The sequence below is a fragment of the Hyla sarda genome, chromosome 2 (genome assembly GCF_029499605.1).
Source record: "Hyla sarda isolate aHylSar1 chromosome 2, aHylSar1.hap1, whole genome shotgun sequence".
Taxonomy (NCBI): domain Eukaryota; kingdom Metazoa; phylum Chordata; class Amphibia; order Anura; family Hylidae; genus Hyla; species Hyla sarda.
The window spans coordinates 288,437,972-288,460,831 of NC_079190.1; the positions used below are offsets into that span (position 1 = coordinate 288,437,972).

At 42.7% G+C, this 22,860-nt stretch overlaps 1 protein-coding gene across 3 annotated transcripts in view; it reads left to right on the forward strand.

Moving 5' to 3' along the window:
* SYTL1 (synaptotagmin like 1) overlaps window positions 1–22,860 on the forward strand; it is a 67,991-nt gene that overhangs the window by 13,058 nt on the left and 32,073 nt on the right. Inside the window, exons 2-7 of one of the 3 annotated variants that reach the window (XM_056557391.1) lie at window positions 15,399–15,547; window positions 15,613–15,712; window positions 18,221–18,266; window positions 19,967–20,012; window positions 21,088–21,176; window positions 21,274–21,381. In XM_056557391.1, coding sequence (XP_056413366.1) covers window positions 15,399–15,547; window positions 15,613–15,712; window positions 18,221–18,266; window positions 19,967–20,012; window positions 21,088–21,176; window positions 21,274–21,381 — 538 coding nt within the window. Of the gene's footprint in view, window positions 1–15,398; window positions 15,548–15,612; window positions 15,713–17,731; window positions 17,886–18,220; window positions 18,267–19,966; window positions 20,013–21,087; window positions 21,177–21,273; window positions 21,382–22,860 lie in introns of those variants that run through there. The other 2 variants (XM_056557393.1, XM_056557394.1) reach the window with 2 other exon arrangements.

Sequence of the window (22,860 nt, forward strand, 5' to 3'; positions counted from 1 at the left end):
TCCACTTCATAGCAAGTGACATCTGATTCCCCCAGTCAACAGTCAGTGGGTTCCTCAGACACAACCCTCAGTTGGCATGGCCCGAGAGCAGTCCCTGTCCCATTGCCTCTGTCCTATGCTGTTCCCTTCCCTACAGAAGTATCTTATGCTGTGGGTTCAGCTCCACTATTCACTGAGGACGATCTAATAGAGGGCAGTCAGCAGCTACTGCCCAGCCAACAAATGGAGGAGACATCTGCTGCTTCCTCCGCTAGGCGGGCAAGTAGTGATGAGGAGAGTGACGTGGGAGGTGGTGTTGCCAGGGTTCAAGGTCCTGAAGCAGACACTGTTGAGGAACCTGAGGAGGACACCAGTGACGTGCAGACACTTGTTGATGATGATGAAGCCGATTGGGAGCCGGGTGCAGAAGGGGCTTCATCATCATCAGGAGAAGAGAGTTGCAGGTTGCCTGTGAGGCAGCAGCTGAGCCAGCAAGGTGGTAGCATGGTTGGCAGTCAGCATGGTGGCAGAAGAGGAAATTCTGGAGCCAAACGTGCCCGGGGGAAACCACCTGCTTCGCGGCAGCCTACCTTCCCGGAAGGTAGTGGAACAGGGGTTCCTGGAGACGGCGGCAGTAGCAGTGAATTAGTGCAGACTGTTGGTGGGAATATAAGCTACTCTGCGGTGTGGCTGTTTTTCATCAATCATCCAGAGGAGGTTCACATATGCAAGATATGTCGGCAGAAGCTGAAGCATGGGAAAGGTCCCAATGTTGGCACCATGGCCCTGCATCAACATATGCTTCGCCACCATAAAGCTGCCTGGGAGAACCGTGGCACCGATGTAGTGATCCAGCCTGCTGCATCACCCAGTGGCATGCCGCTCCCTCTTTCAGCCAGCCAAGGCTCCACTACCTCAGCCGAAGGGAGCTGTGTGTCATACCCTCTTTCTGTCACTCCAGATGCTCCTGCTCCTCAAACTTTTAGTCAGCCATTCCGCCAACAATCCATCGGCGAAGCCATGCCAAAAAAACAACAGTATGCGCCCACTCCAACGGTGCAGAAGCTGAATGTGCTCCTGTCTAAGTTGCTGGTGCTGCAGTCCCTCCCTTTTCAAATGTGGGACTCTGCACCTTTCAGAGAACTGATGGCTTGTACCGAGCCGAGGTGGAGAGTGCCAAGCCGTCATTTCATTGCAAAGACGGCAATACCAGCCCTACACAATTTTGTGGAAGAGAAGGTGGGCCAGTGCTTGAGCCTGTTGGTGTGTACCAAAGTGCATGGCAGCGCCGATGTCTGGAGCTGAAACTATGGTCATAGACAATACATGTCCTTTACGGCTCACTGGTGAATGTGGTTCCTGCACAGCCACAAAACCAACTTGGACAGGTCACGCCGCTTCCTCCTCCACGCTCTCAGCCTGTTGGTCCTGTGACAGTGTGTGGCTCTGCCTCCTCATCCTCCACAGTGTCCTCAGCCTCCACTGCCAAGATAAGTCTCAGTGGCCCTTCAGCATACCATGTGTGCAGGGCATGGCGGTGTCACGCTGTTCTTCACATGGTTTGCCTTTGGCGAAAAGAGTCACACAGGAGGAACTTCTAAAAGAAATTGGAGCATGGCTTACTCCACAAAAACTGGAAATGGGAACCATGGTGACTGACAACTGGAAGAACATCTTGCATGCGCTGCAACTTGGAAGGCTGAGCTATGCGCCCTGCATGGCACATGTGTTCAATCTGGTTGTGAAGCAGTTACTGAAGTGTTCCCCCCATTTGCAAGACATCCTAACAATGGGAACATATAATAGGTAAAAAGAAAAAAGGCGGCGCTTGAATCCAAAACACCAATGAAAGTATAAGAGGTATGTACTCACCCGGTGTATGTGGGAGGTCACAAAACAGTGATCCCCCACTAACACCTGGAGTCCTCTTCACGCTTATAAACTGAACCAATCTCCGTCATATGGACATCCCTTAGGGAGGGCGCAGGGTGAGCCGGAATCACAAAACCGTGGTCCGTATATATATAGGAGAAAGACAAATAGAAAAACCAGCGCTCGGGGACAGTTCAGAAGAAAATAACAGTCAAACCATATTTTGGTATATTGTCATAGAGGTAGACTTACTTCACTAGGGGAGATGAGTAGGTGGCATTGCATTTCACATCATCCCCTTCCAGGAGAGTTTTACAGAATGGCCGGGCAGCCCGTGAGTATATAGGATAAGGTTTATTGCGACGCATTTCGGAGGGCTTACAGGTTGTATGCCTGAGGAAGGAGGCGATCTTGTAAGCCCTCCGAAACGCGTCGCAATAAACCTTATCCTATATACTCACGGGCTGCCCGGCCATTCTGTAAAACTCTCCTGGAAGGGGATGATGGGAAAAGCAATGCCACCTACACATCTCCCCTAGTGAAGTAAGTCTACCTCTATGACAATATACCAAAATATGGTTTGACTGTTATTTTCTTCTGAACCGTCCCCGAGCTCTGGTTTTTCTATTTGTCTTTCTCCTAACAATGGGAACGAAACTTTGCATGCACTTCAGCCACTCGTGCACCACAAAGCACACCCTCCTTGAGTTGCAGCGTCAGAACGGTATCCTCCAACACGGTCTGATTTGTGAAGTTGCCACACGTTTGAAGGACGGGGAGGAGGGGGAGAGGGGAACAGTGGAGCACAGTTTAGGTTTCGCAAAATGGGCAGTTTTTCTAGTAATCTGACAGGAGAGGAGGAGCAGGAGCAGCCAGAGGAGCTAGAGGGTTACGAAGAAGGCGAGACAGAGAGCCCAGACACACCGTGGCAGTATGCAGTGGAGATGGAGGCAGGGAGTCCCTCCGAGTCACTTGCACAAATAGCACGATGCATGCTCACTTGCTTGCGTAATGACAGCCGAATTGTCCCCATTCGGTAGCATGGTGACTTCTGGATCTTCACCTAATTGGACCCTCGCTACTGCCACAAAATAGGAGCCTTTTTTACACCCACTGAGAGGAAGGACAAAATGACCTACTACAGAGGCATCCTATGTAGTCAGTTGGCTGATGCCTATTGGTGCCATCCTCAATCCTCTCGCAGGTCTGAATCGGGGGGCCCTCAGCGCTCACCTTCCACTTCCATGGCTGCTGGGGAGGGGTGGGGTGGCAGGAGCAGTACCAGCTCCATCAGCAGCCTAAGTCTACAGTCGCTGATGAGTAGCTTGCTTCACCTGCATAGTGAAGAAACTCATCAGCAGCAGGTACACCTGGAGCAGGATCTGAACCAGCAGGTGGTGGCATACCTTGACATGCCCATGCCAACACACCTTGAAGATCCGCTGGACTTGTGGGCAGCCAAACTTGATTTGTGGCCGCAACTAGCAGAGTTTGCCCTGGAAAAGCTGTCCTGCCCGGCCAGTAGTGTGCCATCAGAGTGGGTGTTTGGTGCGGCGGGGACCATAGTCACCCCAAGGAGAACTCATCTGTCCACGAAAAATGGGGAGAGACTGACCTTTGTGAAGATGAATCAGGCATGGATCAGCCAAGATTTCCAACCACCAATGCCTGATGCATGAGAGTAGATTGACCATTATGCCACACCAACAATTCACAAATATGTATAGTGCCAAACAGATTTAAGGCGCTGCTCCCCAGTTACAAACATTGCTCCGCATCAGACCTTTTTTCACCCACCTTCGTCATAGGGTACTGGTATTGCCACCCACCACACCCCTCTGTCACCGGGTCACTTTCAGGATTCTAGATGCTGCTGCTTCCACCTCCAGGCTATCTCATTCAGCCACTATATGGTCTCTTCTCATGCTTCAGCCAACTCCAGGCTGTGTCATTCAGCCACTATATGGTCTCCTCATGCTCCAGCCACCTCCAGGCTGTGCCATTCATCCAATATATTGTTTACTGATGCTTCAGCCAGCTCCAGTCTGTGCCATTCAGCAACTACATGGTTTAGTGATGCTGCTGGGCCTAGGCCATTACCTATATATGTTTATGGTAGCACTAGGTACCATGCACATATTTTATTCTTAGAGATTGTGAGGCCCTATTGTGAGCCACCTCCAGGCTGTGCCATTCAGCCCCACTATATGGTCTCTTCATGCTGCCACAAACTCCAGGCTGTGCCATTCAGCTACTATATGGTCTGCTCATGCTTCAGCCACCTCCAGGCTGTGCCATTCAGACACTATATGGTCTCCTCATGCTTCAGCCAAATCGTCACTGGGTACTGGTATTGCCACCCACGGCACCACTCTGTCATCGGGTCACTTTCAGGACTCCTGATGCTGCTGCCACCTCCAGGCTGACTCAATCAGCCACTATATGGTCTCTTCTCATGCTTCAGCAACCTCCAGGCTTTGTCATTCAGCCACTATATGCTCTCCTCATGCTTCAGCCACCTCCATGCTGTGCCATTCATCCAATATATGGTTTACTGATGCTTCAGCCAGTTCCAGTCTGTGTCATTCAGCAACTACATGGTTTAGTGATGCTGTTGGGCCTAGGACATTACCTATATAGGTTTATGGTAGCACTAGGTACCATACATCTTCAATGGAAATGTAAAAATTCCTCTTTTATTCCTAGAGATTGTGAGGCCCTGTTGTCTCCTCATCTACCGCCAACTCCAGGCTGTGCCATTCAGAAGCTATATGGTCTACCCATGCTGCCACAAACTCCAGGCAGTCATTCAGCCACTATATGGTCTCCTCCTACTGATGCCACCTCAAGGCTCTGTCATTGTGCTGCCATGTGACTCCTTGTTAGATTTGGTCCTTTGTACCCACACGCCGGGGCTTGGGACACTAAAACTTGGGAGTTAAAAGTTCAATTTCAAAATTCTCAATTTCAATTTCAAAATCTTAAATTTCTATTTAAAATTCTTACATTTCAATGATCTCCTCATGCTTCTGCCAACTCCAGGCTGTGCCATTCAGACACTATATGGTCTCCCCATGCTGCCACAAACTCCAGTTAGTCATTCAGCCACTATATAGTTTCCCCATACTGATGCCACCTCCAGGCTGTCTCATTCAGCCACTATATGGTCTCCACATACTGATGCCACCTCCAGGCTTTCTCATTCAGCCACTATATGGTCTCCTCATGCGTCAACCACCTCCAGGCTGTGCCATTCAGCCACTATATGGTCTCCTCATGCTTCAGCCAACTCCAGGCTGTACCATTCAGCCACTATATGGTCTCCTCATGCTTCAGCCACCTCCAGGCTGTGCCACTCAGCCACTACATGGTCTCCTCATGCTTCAGCCAACTCCAGGCTGTGCCATTCAGCCACTATATGGTCTCCTCATGCTTCAGCCAAATCCAGGCTGTGCCATTCAGACACTATATGGTCTCCCCATGCTGCCACAAACTCCAGGCAGTCATTCAGCCACTATATGGTCTCCTCATGCTGATGCCACCTCCAGGCTGCCTCATTCAGCCACTATATGGTCTCCTAATGAGTCAGCCATCATTAAAAAATGATATCCTACTTGTATAGGTTTGATTTTGTATTGCTTCAGAAAAAAATCATAACTACATGCAGGAAAATGTATACGTTTAAAATTGTCATCTTCTGACCCCTATAACTTTTTTATTTTTAGGTGTCCAGGGCGCTATGAGGGTTCATTTTTTGCACCGTTATCTGAAGTTTTTGTCGGTACCATTTTTGCATTGATCTGACTTTTTGATCGCTTTTTATTCAGCTTTTCATGATATAAAAAGTGACCAAAAATACGCTATTTTGGACTTTCGAATTTCTTTGCGCGTACGCCATTGACCGTGCGGTTTAATTAGCGGTATATTTCTTTTAAATCGGACATTTCCGCACGCGGCGATAACACATATGTTTATTTTTGTTTTTATTTACACAGTTTTTTTTTATTATTGGAAATGCCGGGTGATTCAAACTTTTATTAGGGGAAGGGATAATTCAAAGGGTTAATGATTTTTTTACACTTTTCTTTTGCAATATTATAGCCCCCATAGGGTAAAAATGACACCTTAACTTTATTCTCTTGGTCCATACGGTTAAAATGATACCCTACTTGTATAGGTTTGATTTTGTATTGCTTCAGAAAAAAATCATAACTACATGCAGGAAAATGTATACGTTTAAAATTGTCATCTTCTGACCCCTATAACTTTTTTATTTTTCCATGTCCAGGGCGCTAGAGGGTTCATTTTTTGCACCGTGATCTGAAGTTTATGTCGGTACCATTTTTGCATTGATCTGACTTTTTGATCGCTTTTTATTCATCTTTTCATGATATAAAAAGTGACCAAAAATACACTATTTTGGACTTTCGAATTTCTTTGCGCGTACGCCATTGACCGTGCGGTTTAATTAGCGGTATATGTTTATTTTTCTTTTTATTTACACTGTTTTTTTTTTATTATTGGAAATGCCGGGTGATTCAAACTTTTATTAGGGGAAGGGATAATTCAAAGGGTTAATGATTTTTTTACACTTTTCTTTTGCAATATTATAGCCCCCATAGGGGGCTATAACATTGCATTTTCTGATCTTTAACTGTGTTCAATGCATCTCCATAGGGATGCATTGATCAGGGTTTTCGGCGATTGATTGCTCAAGCCTGGATCTCAGGCTTGAAGCATTCAATCGGCGATCGGACTGCAGGAAGGAAGGTAAGAGACCTTCCTCCTGTAGTACAGCTGTTCGGGATGCCGCCATTATACCGCGGCAATCCCGATCAGCTCCCTGAGCTAACCGGCAACTTTCACTTTCACTTTTAGCTGCATGGCTCAGCTTTGAGCTCGCGGCTAAAGGGTTAATAGCGCGCGGCACCCCGATCAGCAAACTCCACGCTGTGTCATTCAGCCAATATATGGTTTACTGATGCTGCTGGGTCTGGGCCTAAGTTTTTTTTATGGTAGCACTAGCTACCCTAAATCTTCAATTTAAATTTAAAAATTTGTCTTTTAATCTTAGGGATTGTGAAGCACTAGTGTATACTTGTGCTGCTGCCAACTCCAGGCTGTGCCATTCAGCCAATATATGGTTAACTGATGCTGCTGGGCCTGGGTCTGGGCCTAAAATTTTTTTTATGGTAGCACTAGCTGCCATAAATCTTCAATTTCAATTTCAAAATGTATCTTTTAATCTTAGGGATGGTGAAGCCTTAGTGTCTACTCATGCTGCTGCCAGCTCCAGGCTGTGTCATTCAGCCACTATATGGTCTCCTCATGCTGCCAACACCTCTACGCTGTGTCATTCAGCCACTATATGGTCTCCTCATGCTTTAGCCACATCCAAGCTGTGTCATTCAGCCACTATATGGTCTCCTCATGCTGCCAACACCTCCACACTGTGTCATTCAGCCACTATATGGTCTCCTCATACTGATGCCACCACCAGGCTCTGTCATTGTGCTGCTCTGCAGCAGTGATTCTAAAAGCGATGCCTGTAATCTGCATGTCATACTGAATAACAGTATTATTTCACTACCCCAGCACACTCCATATGCGTGTTAGAACACAGCAAAGTGTTCTACACCCCTATTGAGGTTCTCTGTAGGCCAGAAATAGCCGTTTTTTTGCTGTGAATAAATTCGGATCAAGCCGAATTTTTGCACCTTGGCGGGATCCATGGCCGGATCTTACTGTTACAGCAGAGGTGTAGTGGATCCACTGAACCTGTGTAGAAGATGACGTGGGCCGTACCATGGAGCGGAGTCTAAGGTGCCGCTGGTTTTCACCAGAGCCCGCCGCAAAGCAGGAAGGACATGCTGCTGCAGGCGGCACCCAGGTTGCTACCCTGATACGACTCGTCCACACAGGAAGCCAAGGTGTAACGTGGCACAAGAAGGATATGGCAACACGAAGTCAGGACAGGCAGGAGGTCAGGGCTGGCGGCACTGTAGCAAGGTCAGGTCACGTAGCAAAAGGTCAGAAGGCAGGCGGCACAGGAGCAAGGTCAGGATATGTAGCAATGGGGTCAGATACATGGCAAGGCAAGACACAAACAGAATGAAATGGCTGAAATGGCACAAAGATCCGGCAAGGGTCAAAAGGAAATGCTTATACTTACAGGTTAATGGAACAACAAGAACCAATTAAGTGTGTACTGGCCCTTTAAATTTCACAGAGCCGGCGCACGCGTGCCTTAGGAGGCGGGGACGCGTGCCGGCAAGCAGGAAGAACAGAGGAGACACTTGGACGATGGGGAAGGCAACAAACAGTGGGTTGGGTGCGATTGCATCGCCTGATGCAAATCGCAGTGCGAACCGCGCCGGGCAGCGGAGGAGTGCATCCGTGGCCAGCATGTCTGACCGCGGCGCGACTCCTAACAATAATTCATTCAGTATGAAAGAGTGATATCAGCTGCCTTGTCCTTATTAGCACTTTTTCCTGATCTAACAAGATCACTGAGATGTTAGCCTGTTATTTTGTGGCAGGGCTGAGTTTTTTATTTATTTAGTTAATAGATATGCAAATTAATAACTGTATAGTTAATTGCAATTCATCTGATCATTCTTCATAACAATTTAGAGTTACAGAGTAAATGTGAATTGCCACTATTAAAAACTCAAGCAGCATACTTTTTGAAAACAAAATTTGTTTCAGTCTCAAAACTTTTGGCCACTACTGTAGAAAGCTAATAAACTGTGATCTCCCAGGAGAGACAAATATGTCTTAAAGAGGCCAACTGTGGCCAACCCTATCATGAAATATCTTAGGTTGGCCTGATCACACACCATTTCTTGATATGCTCTCCTTATACTTAACTATGTGAGTTTAAAGTTTGTCTGACTACTCAGGGAATCACCAGTGTGAACTTAAATGTTTTTATTTTTTTTAATATCCATAGATTGCTGAGGCCGTAGAAAAAAAAACTACACTCACCTACCCCTTGTCCCCCGCAGATCCCATTTCATCTCCTTCCGGTCCTCTGCTACCCCTATCTTTTGCCTGCTTCCAAGACAAGAGCTTGGAGCAGGAAAGGCCACTCGGTCAATCACTGGCCAAGATGAGATACCACTGCAGCCAGGGATTGGCTGAGCGGGGACCAGGGTAGGTAAGTATAGTCGTTTTTTTTTACAGACCCAGCTATCTATGATTTTTTTAAAACCCCTTTAACATAATCATGGGAGTGAATATCAGGTGATGGTCATGATTATACAGACCCAGCTATATACCAATTACAAACCCCCCAATGTAAAATATTCAAAGCCCCTGATAGTATAATTATGCTCATCACCTGACTATTAAAATGAAATTCAGGCTAAGGGAGGGTGTAAGGAAAAAAATCTCTGTGAGTTTCCTCGCTCTAGAGCTGCTGTCAAAATCACTGAACTAAGGTTCCTATTGTCAGGCGCTTCCTGGTTTGGTGACGTGACATCAGATATCTGCTCATCCAATCAGAGACTGAGGCGGGATATCGCAGCGGCTGCTGATTGGATGACTTATGTTTGGTGATGTCATGTTCAATGATTCCGGCAGTGGTGCTAAAGCGAGAATGGCAAGAGAGGTTTCTTTTTACACTGTTTAATTATTGCTGACAATATCATATTGTTAAGGGATATACTGTACAGGAATGCACCAGGTATACTGACATAAATCTCTTTATACTGGAATTAACTACCCACTTTTTACTAGACAACTGCATATTCTGACACTTAACCCTTCACTCTCCTAGACCACCAGGAATATTGGCACTAAAGTGGTTGTCCAGTTCCATACAAAATTAGAATTGAGCTTAGAAACAAAAAAATTATACGGACCTGCTTCAATCTCCCTACCGTTCTGGCACTCCAGGTCCCCCGTTGCTCACCATTGCTATCTGGTCCCTGTGACACATTACCCTAGTAGCAAATGCCCACTCAGCGAGTTACTGACTAAAACAAGTCACTGCTGCGGACAATGAATCGTTGAAAGGGCAGTTCCTTCAGGGACACACGAACCAGGAAGCAGCAATCAGCATCAGGGTCATCAGAACAGCAGCACCCTGATTTCTAGCCCCTTTAATCTACACTCTTGACACCAATATTGAATAGATTTAGGGGGTTCACATGGGTGAAAATAAAACTGAAAAATGCCATGGATGAAGCATGACTTTTAAAAAAAAAAAATTATCCAGATTGAAAAGCCATAACATTTTTTTTTTCTTTTAACGCTTTTTCTCTCTTGAGTGGTGTTTTATTTAAATTTTTTTGTCTTTAAGGTCACTGGCTGTAGTGGTGGCATTTTTGTATACCTAGTTTGCACCATTTTTTTCCCCATATACCACAGTAGGTTTAAAGACAACAATGCTTAAAAAGAGAACAATGCCTTAAAGGGGTATTCCGCCCCTAGACATCTTATAAGATGTCTTATAAGATGTCAGATCGCCGCGGTCCCGCTGCTGGGGAGCCCTGGGATCCCCGCTGCGGCACCGCGCTCTCATTACAGCACAGAGCGAGGTCGCTCTGTGCGTAATGACGGGCGATATGGGGGACGGAGGAGCGTGACGTCATGGCTCCGCCCCTCGTGACATCACGGCCTGTCCCCTTAATGCAAGTCTATGGGAGGGGGCGTGACGACCGCCACGCCCCCTCCTATAGACTTGTATTGAAAGGGGCGGGCCGTGACGTCACGAGGGGCAGAGCCGTGACATAACGATGCTCCGGCCCCTGTACTGCCCGTCATTACGTGCAGAGCGAACTCGCTCTGTGCTGTAATGAGAGCACGGTGCCGCAGCGGGGATCCCAGGGCTCCCCAGCAGCGGGACCGCGGCGATCTGACATCTAGGGGCGGAGATGTCTAGGGGCGGAATACCACTTTAAAACCATATGTAAATGTGAGTGTGCATTTTTGTGCCATTTTCCTCTCATTTTCTTCGATAGAAATGACTTGTAATAAACTGAATAAAACACCACAAAAAAGCATATACTTATACACACTATTATGGGATACAGCACCAGAACATGCTGTTTTTTGTTATTTTTTTCTTTTAAGCCAAAAAATGCATTGAATGCAAGGAAGCGGTATTCAGGTACTGAGTTGCCAGGCAGAACACCCTTATAAAATCCTGTTTAATTGGTTTACTTTATTTCGATGAAAGAGTAAAAGCACAGTCCATCTGCTTAGCTATTTTGTACTTGAGAGATGATAATGCTAACTGCCAGGCGAAGTCAATGTAAAATGAATAGCACTGGCAGTGTCATCTGCACACACAGCAGGAAGAAATAATCTGACTAAATCTGACTAAACAGTACATAGAAAATCGCACAATAGAAACATATAATGGAATAGATATTGTGAAGCAGCATGGCGCACAGTGGATAGTGCTGATCCATTAGATTGCATATAATTGACTGTGTGGGAATTTATTGTCATATGCATGAATGCCAAAGAGTAACTTACTAGCCATAGGAATGTGTTCACAAAAGTACATCCTCTTGCTAAACTGCACCTGTTTGTTTTAGTCTGCATACATTTTCTGCCTAAAAAGGACAACCATTTGTAGCGCTGTGGCCAAAGAACAGATTTGATAAAATGAAAGGTATCACTTCAAACTCAGCATACATCTAAATAAATATAAAGCGTCTGTGTGTGTATATACATTTTCCAGCATCACTTCCAAATGGCTGGAGATATTTCGCTAAAACCTGGTACACTCGTTATGCCAACTAAAAATATAACATGCCAAGGTCAGCGTTTTTGTCTAAAGTCCCATGTAAGTCTATGGGACTTTCAGTACCTTACTCCACAAGCTCTATTCTACATCTCCTGGTGAGTTTGTCGGTGCAGCTTGCAAGCTACCCCCCTTCCCGAAGGCCATGCTTCTCTGCAAGCCATGCCCCTTCTATTTTCCTCAAGGCCAAAAACACAATTTTCGTCCGATACACCCACATCACAGGTCCTTCAACTACAATCTTTCGATCACAACTCAGCCCCACTTTACTCCACAAGCTTCGCATCTCAAGATGAACAAGGACAGGATAGGAGGACGAGATATGAGGTTGGGATATGAGGACAAAAATATGAGGATAGGATATGAGAAGGGGATATGAGGATAAGAGCATAATTGTTGCTTGTCCTCTCCCACAAGGTTTAGGTAGGAAGACGGGGCAACGCCGGGTACTCCGCTAGTTTCTTATAAAGCACTAGCAATCCCAGTGATCAAGCAAATATGGGACAATATGGGATATATAATTTTTTTTTTCAACAACATATAAGGGCTTGTTTTTTGGGGGACAAGTTGTACTTTTTATACCATTTAGGGGCTCATATAGTATAACATTTTCCTTCAGAAATGCACTGTCTCCATGGATGGCAATGCATTTCTGAGTGGATACCACAGAAAGAATTGACATATCAATTCCTTCTGCGGAGGCCAGAAACAGTGCAATGGAATTTATGGCAGAGTTTTTCAGCTGGATTCTGCTTGGAAATTCCACCAAGTGAACTAGGCCTTGCGGGTACCGGTTGGTACCACCTTCATTTTGGAAGGTCGAACCAAGGAAGAAAAGGTTGTGCTGTTCCCACCATTTCCCTAAGGATCTGCAGCTCCATAGTCCTCCCTGTAGAATAGAACCTATACATATCTATAGCAATACCAGCTACATTCCCTCATACACCAAGGCAGGGGCAGCAACCACAGCGCTTCCACCACCATCACCAATTGTACCATACTGGCACCATAGAAGGCATACAGGACTCCAAATCAGCAGGTGCACCGACTGTAGGTAACATTTCTCTTGAAGACATGCATCCTCTCCCCTCTCTCTGTATACATGCTCACACTGGCTGCTCACCTATAGCTGCTGTATCTTGTACATTGGATGGCGGCTAACAGCCTTACTAGGTTCCACAGACATGAAAAAGGTCCTAATGGGGCTACAGCTATCTCATGCCAATTCCGTGAAATATTTATTTGCATGCCACTATTGATGCAACTGCACTGTAAGATACTAAACAGATCTGACAGAAGTGACAAAAATGTCTAATTGGAACAAAGGAAAATTAAAAAGCATTTTATAGTTTTTCATAATGTCCTGTTCTCTACAGGTTTCCCCTATTTGGGGGATAACTAACTTTTTTGGACATCCCCTTTAAATACTATTTGGGAGGCCACATTAATGTATATCGCAATAGTTTGCAATGCACTCAGACCACAGCTATTTATAAAGTCAGTACATGTTGCTGTGTGGGATCTTATTACACTTGGCACAGATTGCTAAGAAAGTAACAATACTTAAATATTTGATTATGAGTTACTGTTCTTAAGCCATACTACCAGGTAGCTTGACTTGGCAAAGGCACATTAACACCTGTCTGCCTCCCATGTCTTACTTCAACATATTTTTTTCCCAAACAAATATAAACCCTGCACCACCATGGCCTAAACTGAAATCACAACTTCCCTCCATTTGGTAGTCAATGTGATTCCTATTGTATTTGTAAATCACTTATCTTGCAAAAATAACACCTTATCGCATAAAAAAACCTGCTCTAAAGTCTTGACCACTGGAAGTCTCACTGCAATCTGCTGTCCATTGCCCGCTGTCAGGGTAAATCTGTCTTTAGGAACAGCGAAGGCTATGTCCACTTCCGTGTTGGGCAAATCTGTTATAAATCTGTTATTGTCACATAACGGAGGTCATTCTTAATTGCTCTAAAATTGATGTTAACAGGAGTCTGTTATATTAAAAGATTTTGTTAAAATAAACATAAAATAATGGACCATGAGCATCCGTTATTGTTCATTATAGCATCCATTTATTACCGTTAATGTCAGTTATTTCTAATTTTAAAGGGGTACTCTACTGGAAATGTTTTTTTTTTTTTTTTTTTTTTTTTTATCAACTGGTGCCAGACAGTTAAACAGATTTGTTAATTACTTCTATTTAAAATCTTATTCCTTCGAGTATTTATCAGCTGCTGTATGCTCCACAGTAAGTTCTTTTCTTTTTGAATTTCCTTTTTCCCTTTGTGCTCTCTGCTGACACCTCTGTCCATGTCAGGAACTGTTCAGAGCAGGAGAAAATCCCCATAGCAAACCTATCCTGCTTTGGACAGTTCCTGACATGGACAGAGGTGTCAGTAGAGAGCACTGTGGTCAGACAGAAAGGAAATTTGAAAAGAAAAGAATTTCCTGTGGAGCATACTGCAGCTGATAAGTCCTGGAAGGATTAAGATTTTTAAATAGAAGTCATTTACAAATCTGTAACTTTCTGGCACCAATTGATAAAAAAAAAATGTTTTCCAGTAGAGTACCCCTTTAAGCATACTTATTTTGATTTAAAAAAAAGTTTAAGTTTTTAAAATTAGCAAAACATATGTCTCTCCTATGGGACCCCCTGTGATCTACAGGCATCCATGCAGCAGGAAGATTTGCAGGCCCCATTCTGGGTATCATGCGGGGTTCCAGAGGTCAGACTCGTCGTAATCAGACACATATCCCTAGGGATACTTTGCCAAACACTGGAGTACCCCTTTAATAAGTTACTAAAAAGCAGTCAAAAAATTTTTATTAATAAAAACTACAATAGAATGTGAAACTCGCACAGCCATATATTTCTTCTTTTTTTTTTTTTACTATTGTTCAATGCAAATACATTCAACAATTAATTTGAAACAAAGCAAATTTGCAAACATCCTCAGTAAATCTATAAGTCTCCATAGTTGTAGACATCAAAAATTGTGTTAGGTCAGATCTTGCAGTCACACTCCCTTCTATCTATTCAACACTAACTGCTGCTGATCAAACTATGTAGGTTTTGCTACGGTAAGTTACTAAATGATTGGTCTATACAGGGATCGTTTATTGTCTGTTACTTTATAGATGTAATTGACTGTATAAGAGTTGTGGATACAAAGTGGATACAAGGTGTCAAATGAGTATCTGCCGCCTCCCTAATTAGGTGTCAGAATTAGCATATGCAGGATAGAAGAAATCACACTGACACATAGTTCAAATAAATGATATTTCCTGTATTTGAACCAATTACAAGGGTTGATATAGTCTGTAGCATGTCATGAACAGCTGTCCTTATGATTGGTTTCTTCCTTCGGTAGGCGCTCCTCGTCCATCAGTGAGTGGCCACTTTTAGCCAGCATGTTCTTAATAGACATTTTACCTCACCTACCACAAAAGCAGTAGAATTCTAATTGAGGCAACTTTCAATAAAATAATGGATGCAACAGTGGACCTTCCCTTTAAGGGCAGTTTTTGCTTATTCCTGGATATTTATTCTTCTGTATTTATCTTTAAGGCCACAGTACACATAGTAATCAGGATACATACAAAGGAGAATATACTATGACCTTGACAGGGAAATTTTCTTACATTTCTTCATTTTCTACATCAATCACTATTTCATGTACGTGATCTGTAGTTAGGGTAATATTGTTCCCTAAACTATGTTATCCTTATAAAATGATAGTACAATAACCTAGAGCACTCTTCTCTCTTTTTACAGGAAACTCCGGTCATCTCTTTCAGATCCTCTTGTACTTAAAAGACTGTCTGGGGACTGGTTCAGTGATGTCAGGGCAAGACGTCCTTGGGGCCAAGTTGGTGGAGTTGACATAGTGAGGGCCTCTATTAGACGGAAGAAGAAAACCAGAGGTGGGTCATAGGTTTTCTCAGGTATTAGGAAAGAGTGATTCACTATTAATAGTTTGTTTTGACAGGTGAATGGGACCAATGTTGGGGTCAGGATGACAAAGAACTGAATGGGGATTATGACAGTGATGATTCTGAGGAGGATGAAATAAAAACAACTGTAATAAGGTAAAAATCCAATGGGGCTGTATTGCACTGTGAAATATGGAAAATGCAGCAAGGTTGAGTACTGTTGTTTTCTGGTTAGATTATACATGTTATTAAAATAATCTGCCAGCACCAGAATATGTTGTTGTTCTTCCAGAAGTAGGGTTTCATAAGTAAACATCAAGAGTCTTTCTGGCAATACAAAAGGTTTTACACGGGAATGGGGGTGTAATCAAAATAAAGAACATGCCTATGAGGGCATTCACACCACGTTTTTGCATTTCAGTTGCCGTATCTGGCGGGGAATTTAAAAAACCGTCCTCTGCCATATCTCCACCAGAGCCGTACTGCATCCCAACGGAGTCAGATAGTAACTCTGGTTGGCTCATTTTTGGACCGTATCCGGTTTTGTTGCCAGACTAAAAAACTTTTTAGTTCAGTTTTTAGTCCAGCAATAAAACTGACTCTTGGATGAAAACAAAATGAAAGAAATTACCACATCCAGAAGGCCAAAATAGGCAGCAGAATCCAGCAAAAGACTGATGACTTTAGCGGAAAATTTGCCCAAGAATACTATTCCCATGAGAACAGCATTTCCATAAACAAGTCATGGTTTTCATATAATAGGCCCAACTTTATGGAATGAGTGTGTCCAGCAGCACAAGCTGGGCAGAACATGTAATGCACTGAAATTGCAATTTTCACTTTGCACCGTTACATTTTGGAAAACATCTCTGTGGTCAAAATGATCACTAAACCCCTACATGAATTCCTTGAGGGGTGTAGTTTCCAGAATGGAGTCTCTTGTCAGGTACCTCAGAGGTTGTGTATATGCAACATGGTGCCCTAAAACCATTTCATCAAAATCTGAACTAAAAATGATTATCCTTCCTTTTTGAGTCCTGCTGTGTGCCCAGACAGCAACTTGTGTTCACTTATGGGGTACTGCCTTAAAAAATGTCTGAGGGCTTCCACTGAATAATGCTACCAGAAGGCACTTCAAATGCGCATGGTGCCCAAAAGTGGTTACAACAAAATCTGTACCAAATTAGCAAAATAGTTCTCTTCTGAGCGCTGACAAATGCAAAACACCTACATAAAAGGGGTATTCCAGGAAAAAAACTTTTTTTTTTATATCAACTGGCTCCAGAAAGTTAAACAGATTTGTAAATTACTCCTATTAAAATCTTAAACCTTTCAATAATTATCAGCTGCTGAAGTTGAGTTGTTGTTTTCTGTCAGTGCTCTCTGCTGACATCTCTGCTTGTCTCGGGAACTGCACAGAGTAGAAGAGGTTTGCAATGGGGATTTGCTTCTAAACTGGGCGGTTCCCGAGACAGGTGTCATCAAACAGCACTTAGACAGAAAAGATCTCAACTTCAGCAGCTCATAAGTACTGAAAGGATTAAGATTTTTTAATACAAGTAATTTACAAATCTGTTTAACTTTCTGGAGCCAGTCGATACATAAAAAAAAGTTTTTTTCCTGGATAACCCCTTTAATTCCTTGAATGGTGTAGTTGAAAAATGGGGTCACTTGTCAGGGGTTCCCACTGTATTGGTACCTTAGAGGTTGTGCAACATGGTGCCCTAAAAGCATTTCAGCAAAATCAAAAAATTCAACAAATCAGGGGGGCTGCCATATTTAGAATAAATTGCTTAACAAACATTGAGCAAAACTGGAATGGAAAAACTTAAATTTTCACTTTCATTGCCCAATTCTAAAAACTTTTCTCGCTTTTGCAGTTTGCAGTTCTAGGACTAGAATAAAGAATAGTCCCTTAAAGGAAAACTGTCACATGTGTTGTCCCGCACTATCCACAGGTACCTTTGGATAGTGCGGGAGACGCTGAACAATTTGAGTCCTACCTTGCCCGGATCCGCTGCACCGTTTCCCTGTTACAGGTCTTTTTTTGTGTATTAAAATTAGCACTTAACTGGAAAAGGCGGGGTTACTGCCTTCAACTGCCACTGTGTTGTAACCACCGCCCTGCCCGCAGCACCGCCCGGCTAATGAATATTCATATATTTCCTTACTATGTTGTCTCATATCGGCCGAGTCTCAAACTGCCTATACCCTTACTTCAGCGCTGCTCCGGACGAATGAAGCAGCTCCGAAGACCGCTTCCGGGTGTAGTGAGAAATCCCGCACATGCGCAGTAGCGTCCGGGACTCGGCCGATATGAGACAACATAGTAAGGCAATATATGAATATTCATTAGCCGGGCGGTGCTGCGGGCAGGGCGGCGGTTACAACACAGTGGCAGTTGAAGGCAGTAACCCCGCTTTTGCCAGTTAAGTGCTAATTTTAATACACAGAAAAAGACCTATAACGGGCAAATAGCGCAGCGGATCGAGGCAAGGTAGGACTCAAATTGTTCAGCGTCTCCCGCACTATCCACAGGTACCTGTGGATAGTGCGGGACAAGACATGTGACAGTTTTCCTTTAAGAAATAGTGATCTACCTAGTGATGCATTTTTTTTTTTTACTAACCCAGTAATATGTGATTTTTCTGTAATTTATGCTAGGATTTCCAGTTTGCCTCAACAGCAAGATTCCTCTGATGAAGGTCAGGTATGTACAGTGCAGATGAGGATGCAAGAAAATTCTATAGGCTATTCTAATGTTTGGAAATTGTATAGCATAAAATCCCAGAATTTTGGGAGACATTTATTTAGACTGGTGTCTCACATGCCGGTTTAAATGAATCCCCCGCCAGCGCACAGACTTGCTGGTTTATGTAGAGGGAGCTCTGAGCAAGCTTTAGCAAGTGTAAACTCTAGTAAATGTGTCCCACAGGGCGAAATCTAACCTCTTTGCGCAAAACCACATCTATTTAACAAGTTTTTTTTCGCACAGCTGTAGCTTGTGCCAAAATATGCAGATTTTCCCCACTTTTGATCAATGCTCCCCTTTGTCTCCCTTTAATATACTTCCGCACTTCCCCAGTTACTTAATAGGTGCCAGTGCGTTTAGTTAGGTTGTTACACAGAGAGGAGTGCGGTGCTTACTTCTGCTGCTGGTTTACACGCATGGTAGTGCTAATTACTGAACGCGTCTTCTGATATACAGACATACATTGGATACTTCTCTATGAAGTCACCCTTCGTTTACACCCTCTAGTTGGGTGGATCTCTCTATTGGTTTGCATTTATAATCCCCCAGTTATTTAATTAGTCCAAGAGTCACATACATTAGTGGCACATGTGTTATGTGAGAGACCCCCAGTGAGTCTTTGATTTATTAGTAACTGAACATTGTATGTTATCTTTTCATTATCTATGCACATCTCCCCCTTTGATTGTATTTTATTAATGACAAAATAAAAGTTAAGATTTATGCAACATGACTCTGTGATACTTGGATAGTGTACCTTAAGATATGTTTAAAGCGTACCTGTGAGATCCCACAAAAAAAAATTTGATATGTTACTCAGTACCTAATCCTGACCATGTACATATACATTTTTATGCCTCTATCACCTATATTTATTATAAAAAATATATCTTTCCATTAGCGCACTGTGTTAGAAATTCTCTCAGGGGAAGGGGCATGTTCCTCTTTGTGGTGGTGGGAGGTGACTGGTGTGTCTGCTCATGCAGCCTTGTCCATGAGTCATCTCTTCTCCATGACTCATGGACAAGCTGATGCTGCTGCAGGACTGGATAGTGTCACAGTAGGTATGGGGACCCCTAGTGGTGGGACTTTCAGGAGCAGTTTTCTTAATTAAATATTAAAAACATTTTAAACAACCATATTACAAAAGGTTTTTAGTTTTTTCAGTAACAACATAAAAAAGTTTTTGAATCTGACAGTCTTTTCACATATGGCGCTGAGCTGTAACCCCAGATCAACCAATGGAAAGGTACCATGCTGTTTATTATAAACAGGAGACATTTTTTTCTAAAGCTGGACAACCTTTTAAACATTGACAGTGGGAGTTGCCTTTGTCATGGTTACACACCAGAATCCTATTCTCTAATGGTCCTTATAAAGGTTTGTTTTTTTTGTTATAAGTTATTTAAAGCTTAATCACTGTATAAATGAAAAGCTCTACAACTTCCTGATATACTCTGTGGTTTCATTTCTTACCATTTTGAAAATGTGCAAAAATTAGCAACTTTTTACGTTTTATATTTTACTTGCGTAAAATATATCTAAAATCTACTCCGTCTCTTAGCTGATGTAAATTTCACAGTCTGACGCACATACAATGAAAATATTCCAGCTCATTATTGGTATAAGATCAACATTTTATTGTATTTGATTTAAAGGAGGAGAACTCAGCCCCCAAAGAGGAAGATGACAGTGACACACCAGGTAAGTAGTATTAAAAGGGGACCAGTCAACAGGAAAACAAGGCTGTAAATTAGTGCATGGTTAAATTGGGCTAGTCATCAGGAATCAGGGCATAGCTTTATAACTTTTATAGTCCTTTCCAGTCCCAGGATATATACCTAATATCGTGTAGGACCCCCTTGTTCTGTCATAAACAACTCTATCTATCAAAGCCTGAACTACACAAGACCTCTAAAGGTTTTTTGTGATATCTGACATGAAAATGTTAGCAAAAGATCCTTTAGGGTAGGATCACACATAGCGCATCCACAGCGTATTTCACACTGCGAATGTGCTTGCTGTCGGCAATCATGGAGCGACTGCAGAGAGAGCTCCCAGCTGCGGCCTGGTAGTTCTGTGTATACACTTGTATCATCGTATTTCCCTCCGGCAGTCACGAGTGAACACACAGAGCTACCCATCCAGCAGCTTATTCACATCGCTGTGGATGCGCTTTGTGTGACCCTATGCTAAAAAGTGTATTCTCACACACAGGATCCACTGCAAAATCAAAAACTGTAAAATCCACAAATGTAGATTTGCAACTGTGAATCTGTCATCCCATCTGCACATTATGAGCTACAGATTTGTGCTGACAAATAATGACAGGCTAAGGGTCTATGTAGTGGCCATAAAAATATGGGGGAGGATTTTAACATAGAAGGTACTTGCACAAAATGACAAAAAATTGTCTGTAACTGACAAGCACGCAAAAAGCTTCACCAGATGACCAAGAAGCAAAAAAAAAGATAAATTTTGTCAGCTTGTTATCAGCTTCATGAACAAATCAATGATTGCTTGAAGTAGAACAAATCTACAGTTTTAGCCAATTTTTGTGTATACTCTAGCTAGTGTATTGATATGGTCACATGTGCCATATTGTATTTGCTGCTGCATATTTTCCTACCCAAGTCAATGGGTTGCAAAATCATTGCAGAAAACAATTAGCAAAATACAGCACATGTGACCAAACCCTCATATTTGCCATTTACTATTAACATATAATTACTATAAAACCTTTGTCAGTCTTACAATATGACTTTGTTTTTACTATAAGAAGTTCTTCCTATGCGTCGTCGCATACCTAGTGTTGGAGACCTGGGAATGGAAGAGATAAACTTATCATCTGAAGCTATAACTGGAGAGGTAATGTGCATAAAAGTATTGAACAGCACGGTTATTCTTAAATACTTAGCATATATTGTATATTAGGTATCACTGTGCAACATATCTGTCTTTTCAGGAAAACCTTAACAAAAATGACTTGACTGTCAATAAGGGCCCAGTAGGTGAAAGTGGACACCGAAACCTTAACTACAGTCCATCTGTGCCAACTTTGGGCAATAAATCTGTAAGAACATGTCTTTACATTTGCTTAGTTGTTACTTTTATCATTATATTAATCCCACAAATTTGACTGTAAAAGTACTAGAGGAAGGACAGAAATAAGAGCTTCATGTGCAGAGATAAAACAGACAGTAGGGGCATATACCCCAAACCCCAAGGGGATACCCTCATCTAGTGTTGTGCAAGACGAAAACAATGGGTTGCTCTCACCTGGGGTTGTTCACAAGCAAATAAGTTTAACTATGGGATAATGTACCTATAACAAATCAGTACTAATTGCTGTTAAGTTAATCAAGAACACTGCATTATTATTATCATTATTATTATTGTACAATATTAAAAGGAGACTTACAAAAAGAAATTCACTTTATGGGTAAGGTCACAAGTGCCTTATTTTGCTGCATATTTGCTGCAGCATATTTTCCTACCCATTGAAGTCATTGGGTTGCAAAATCAGCTGCAGGAAATATGCATTAAAATATGCCACAAAATATGGCACATGTGACCCTACCCTAAAGGTATTTCCATCACAGTCATAAATGTCTGATAGTAATGGGTCCTACCTTTCATACTTACACCTACATCAAGAACAGGCCTTATGGTACCCACACACATTAGATTGAAGTTAATCTAATGATTGTCTGTCAGGTAATATCTTACAAAAAATAATCATTTTAGCTGACTGACGTTATCATCTGAAAAGAAGTCGGCTTTGTTTGATATTTTATGCCAATAGTCGAATGAAAGATCTTTCAGTCCGGAATGTTCTCAAAATGTTTCCAGAATATTTCCAGAAAGATCATTCATTGTTCACCTTGTGTCCTTGATCATATATGACCAGTCTGAACTAAAATGATCAATAAAGACTAAAACGTGTATGGCTGTGTCCGAGAAACAATCGGTTGTCAGACAAATGATTGTTTAATGGTGGTTCAACCTGCTTTTATCTAATGTGTTTGGCCACCTTTAAAGGGGTATTCCAGGAAAAAACTTTTTTTCTATATCAACTGGCTCCAGAAAGTTAAACATATTTGTAAATTACTTCTGTTTAAAAATCTTAATCCTTTCAATAATTATCAGCTGCTGAAGTTGAGTTGTTGTTTTCTGTCTGGCAACAGTGCTCTCTGCTGACATCTCTGCTTGTCTCAGGAACTGCACAGAGTAGCAGTTTGCACAAAGGTTTGCTATGGGGATTTGCTTCTAAACTGGGCGGTTCCCGAGACAGGTGTCATCAGAGAGGACTTAGACAGAAAAGAACAACTCAACTTCAGCAGCTCATAAGTACTGAAAGGATTAAGATTTTTTAATAGAAGTAATTTACACTTTCTTGAGCTAGTTGATATATATATTAAAAAAAAAATTTCCCTGGATAACACCTTTAAGTTAAATAGTGCTCTGTGAATGACCCTCTATTGTTGTCCCCCTCAAATCAAAAATCTATGTTTATTATCTACTATTGTTTCATCAAAGGTTAGGGCTAGAT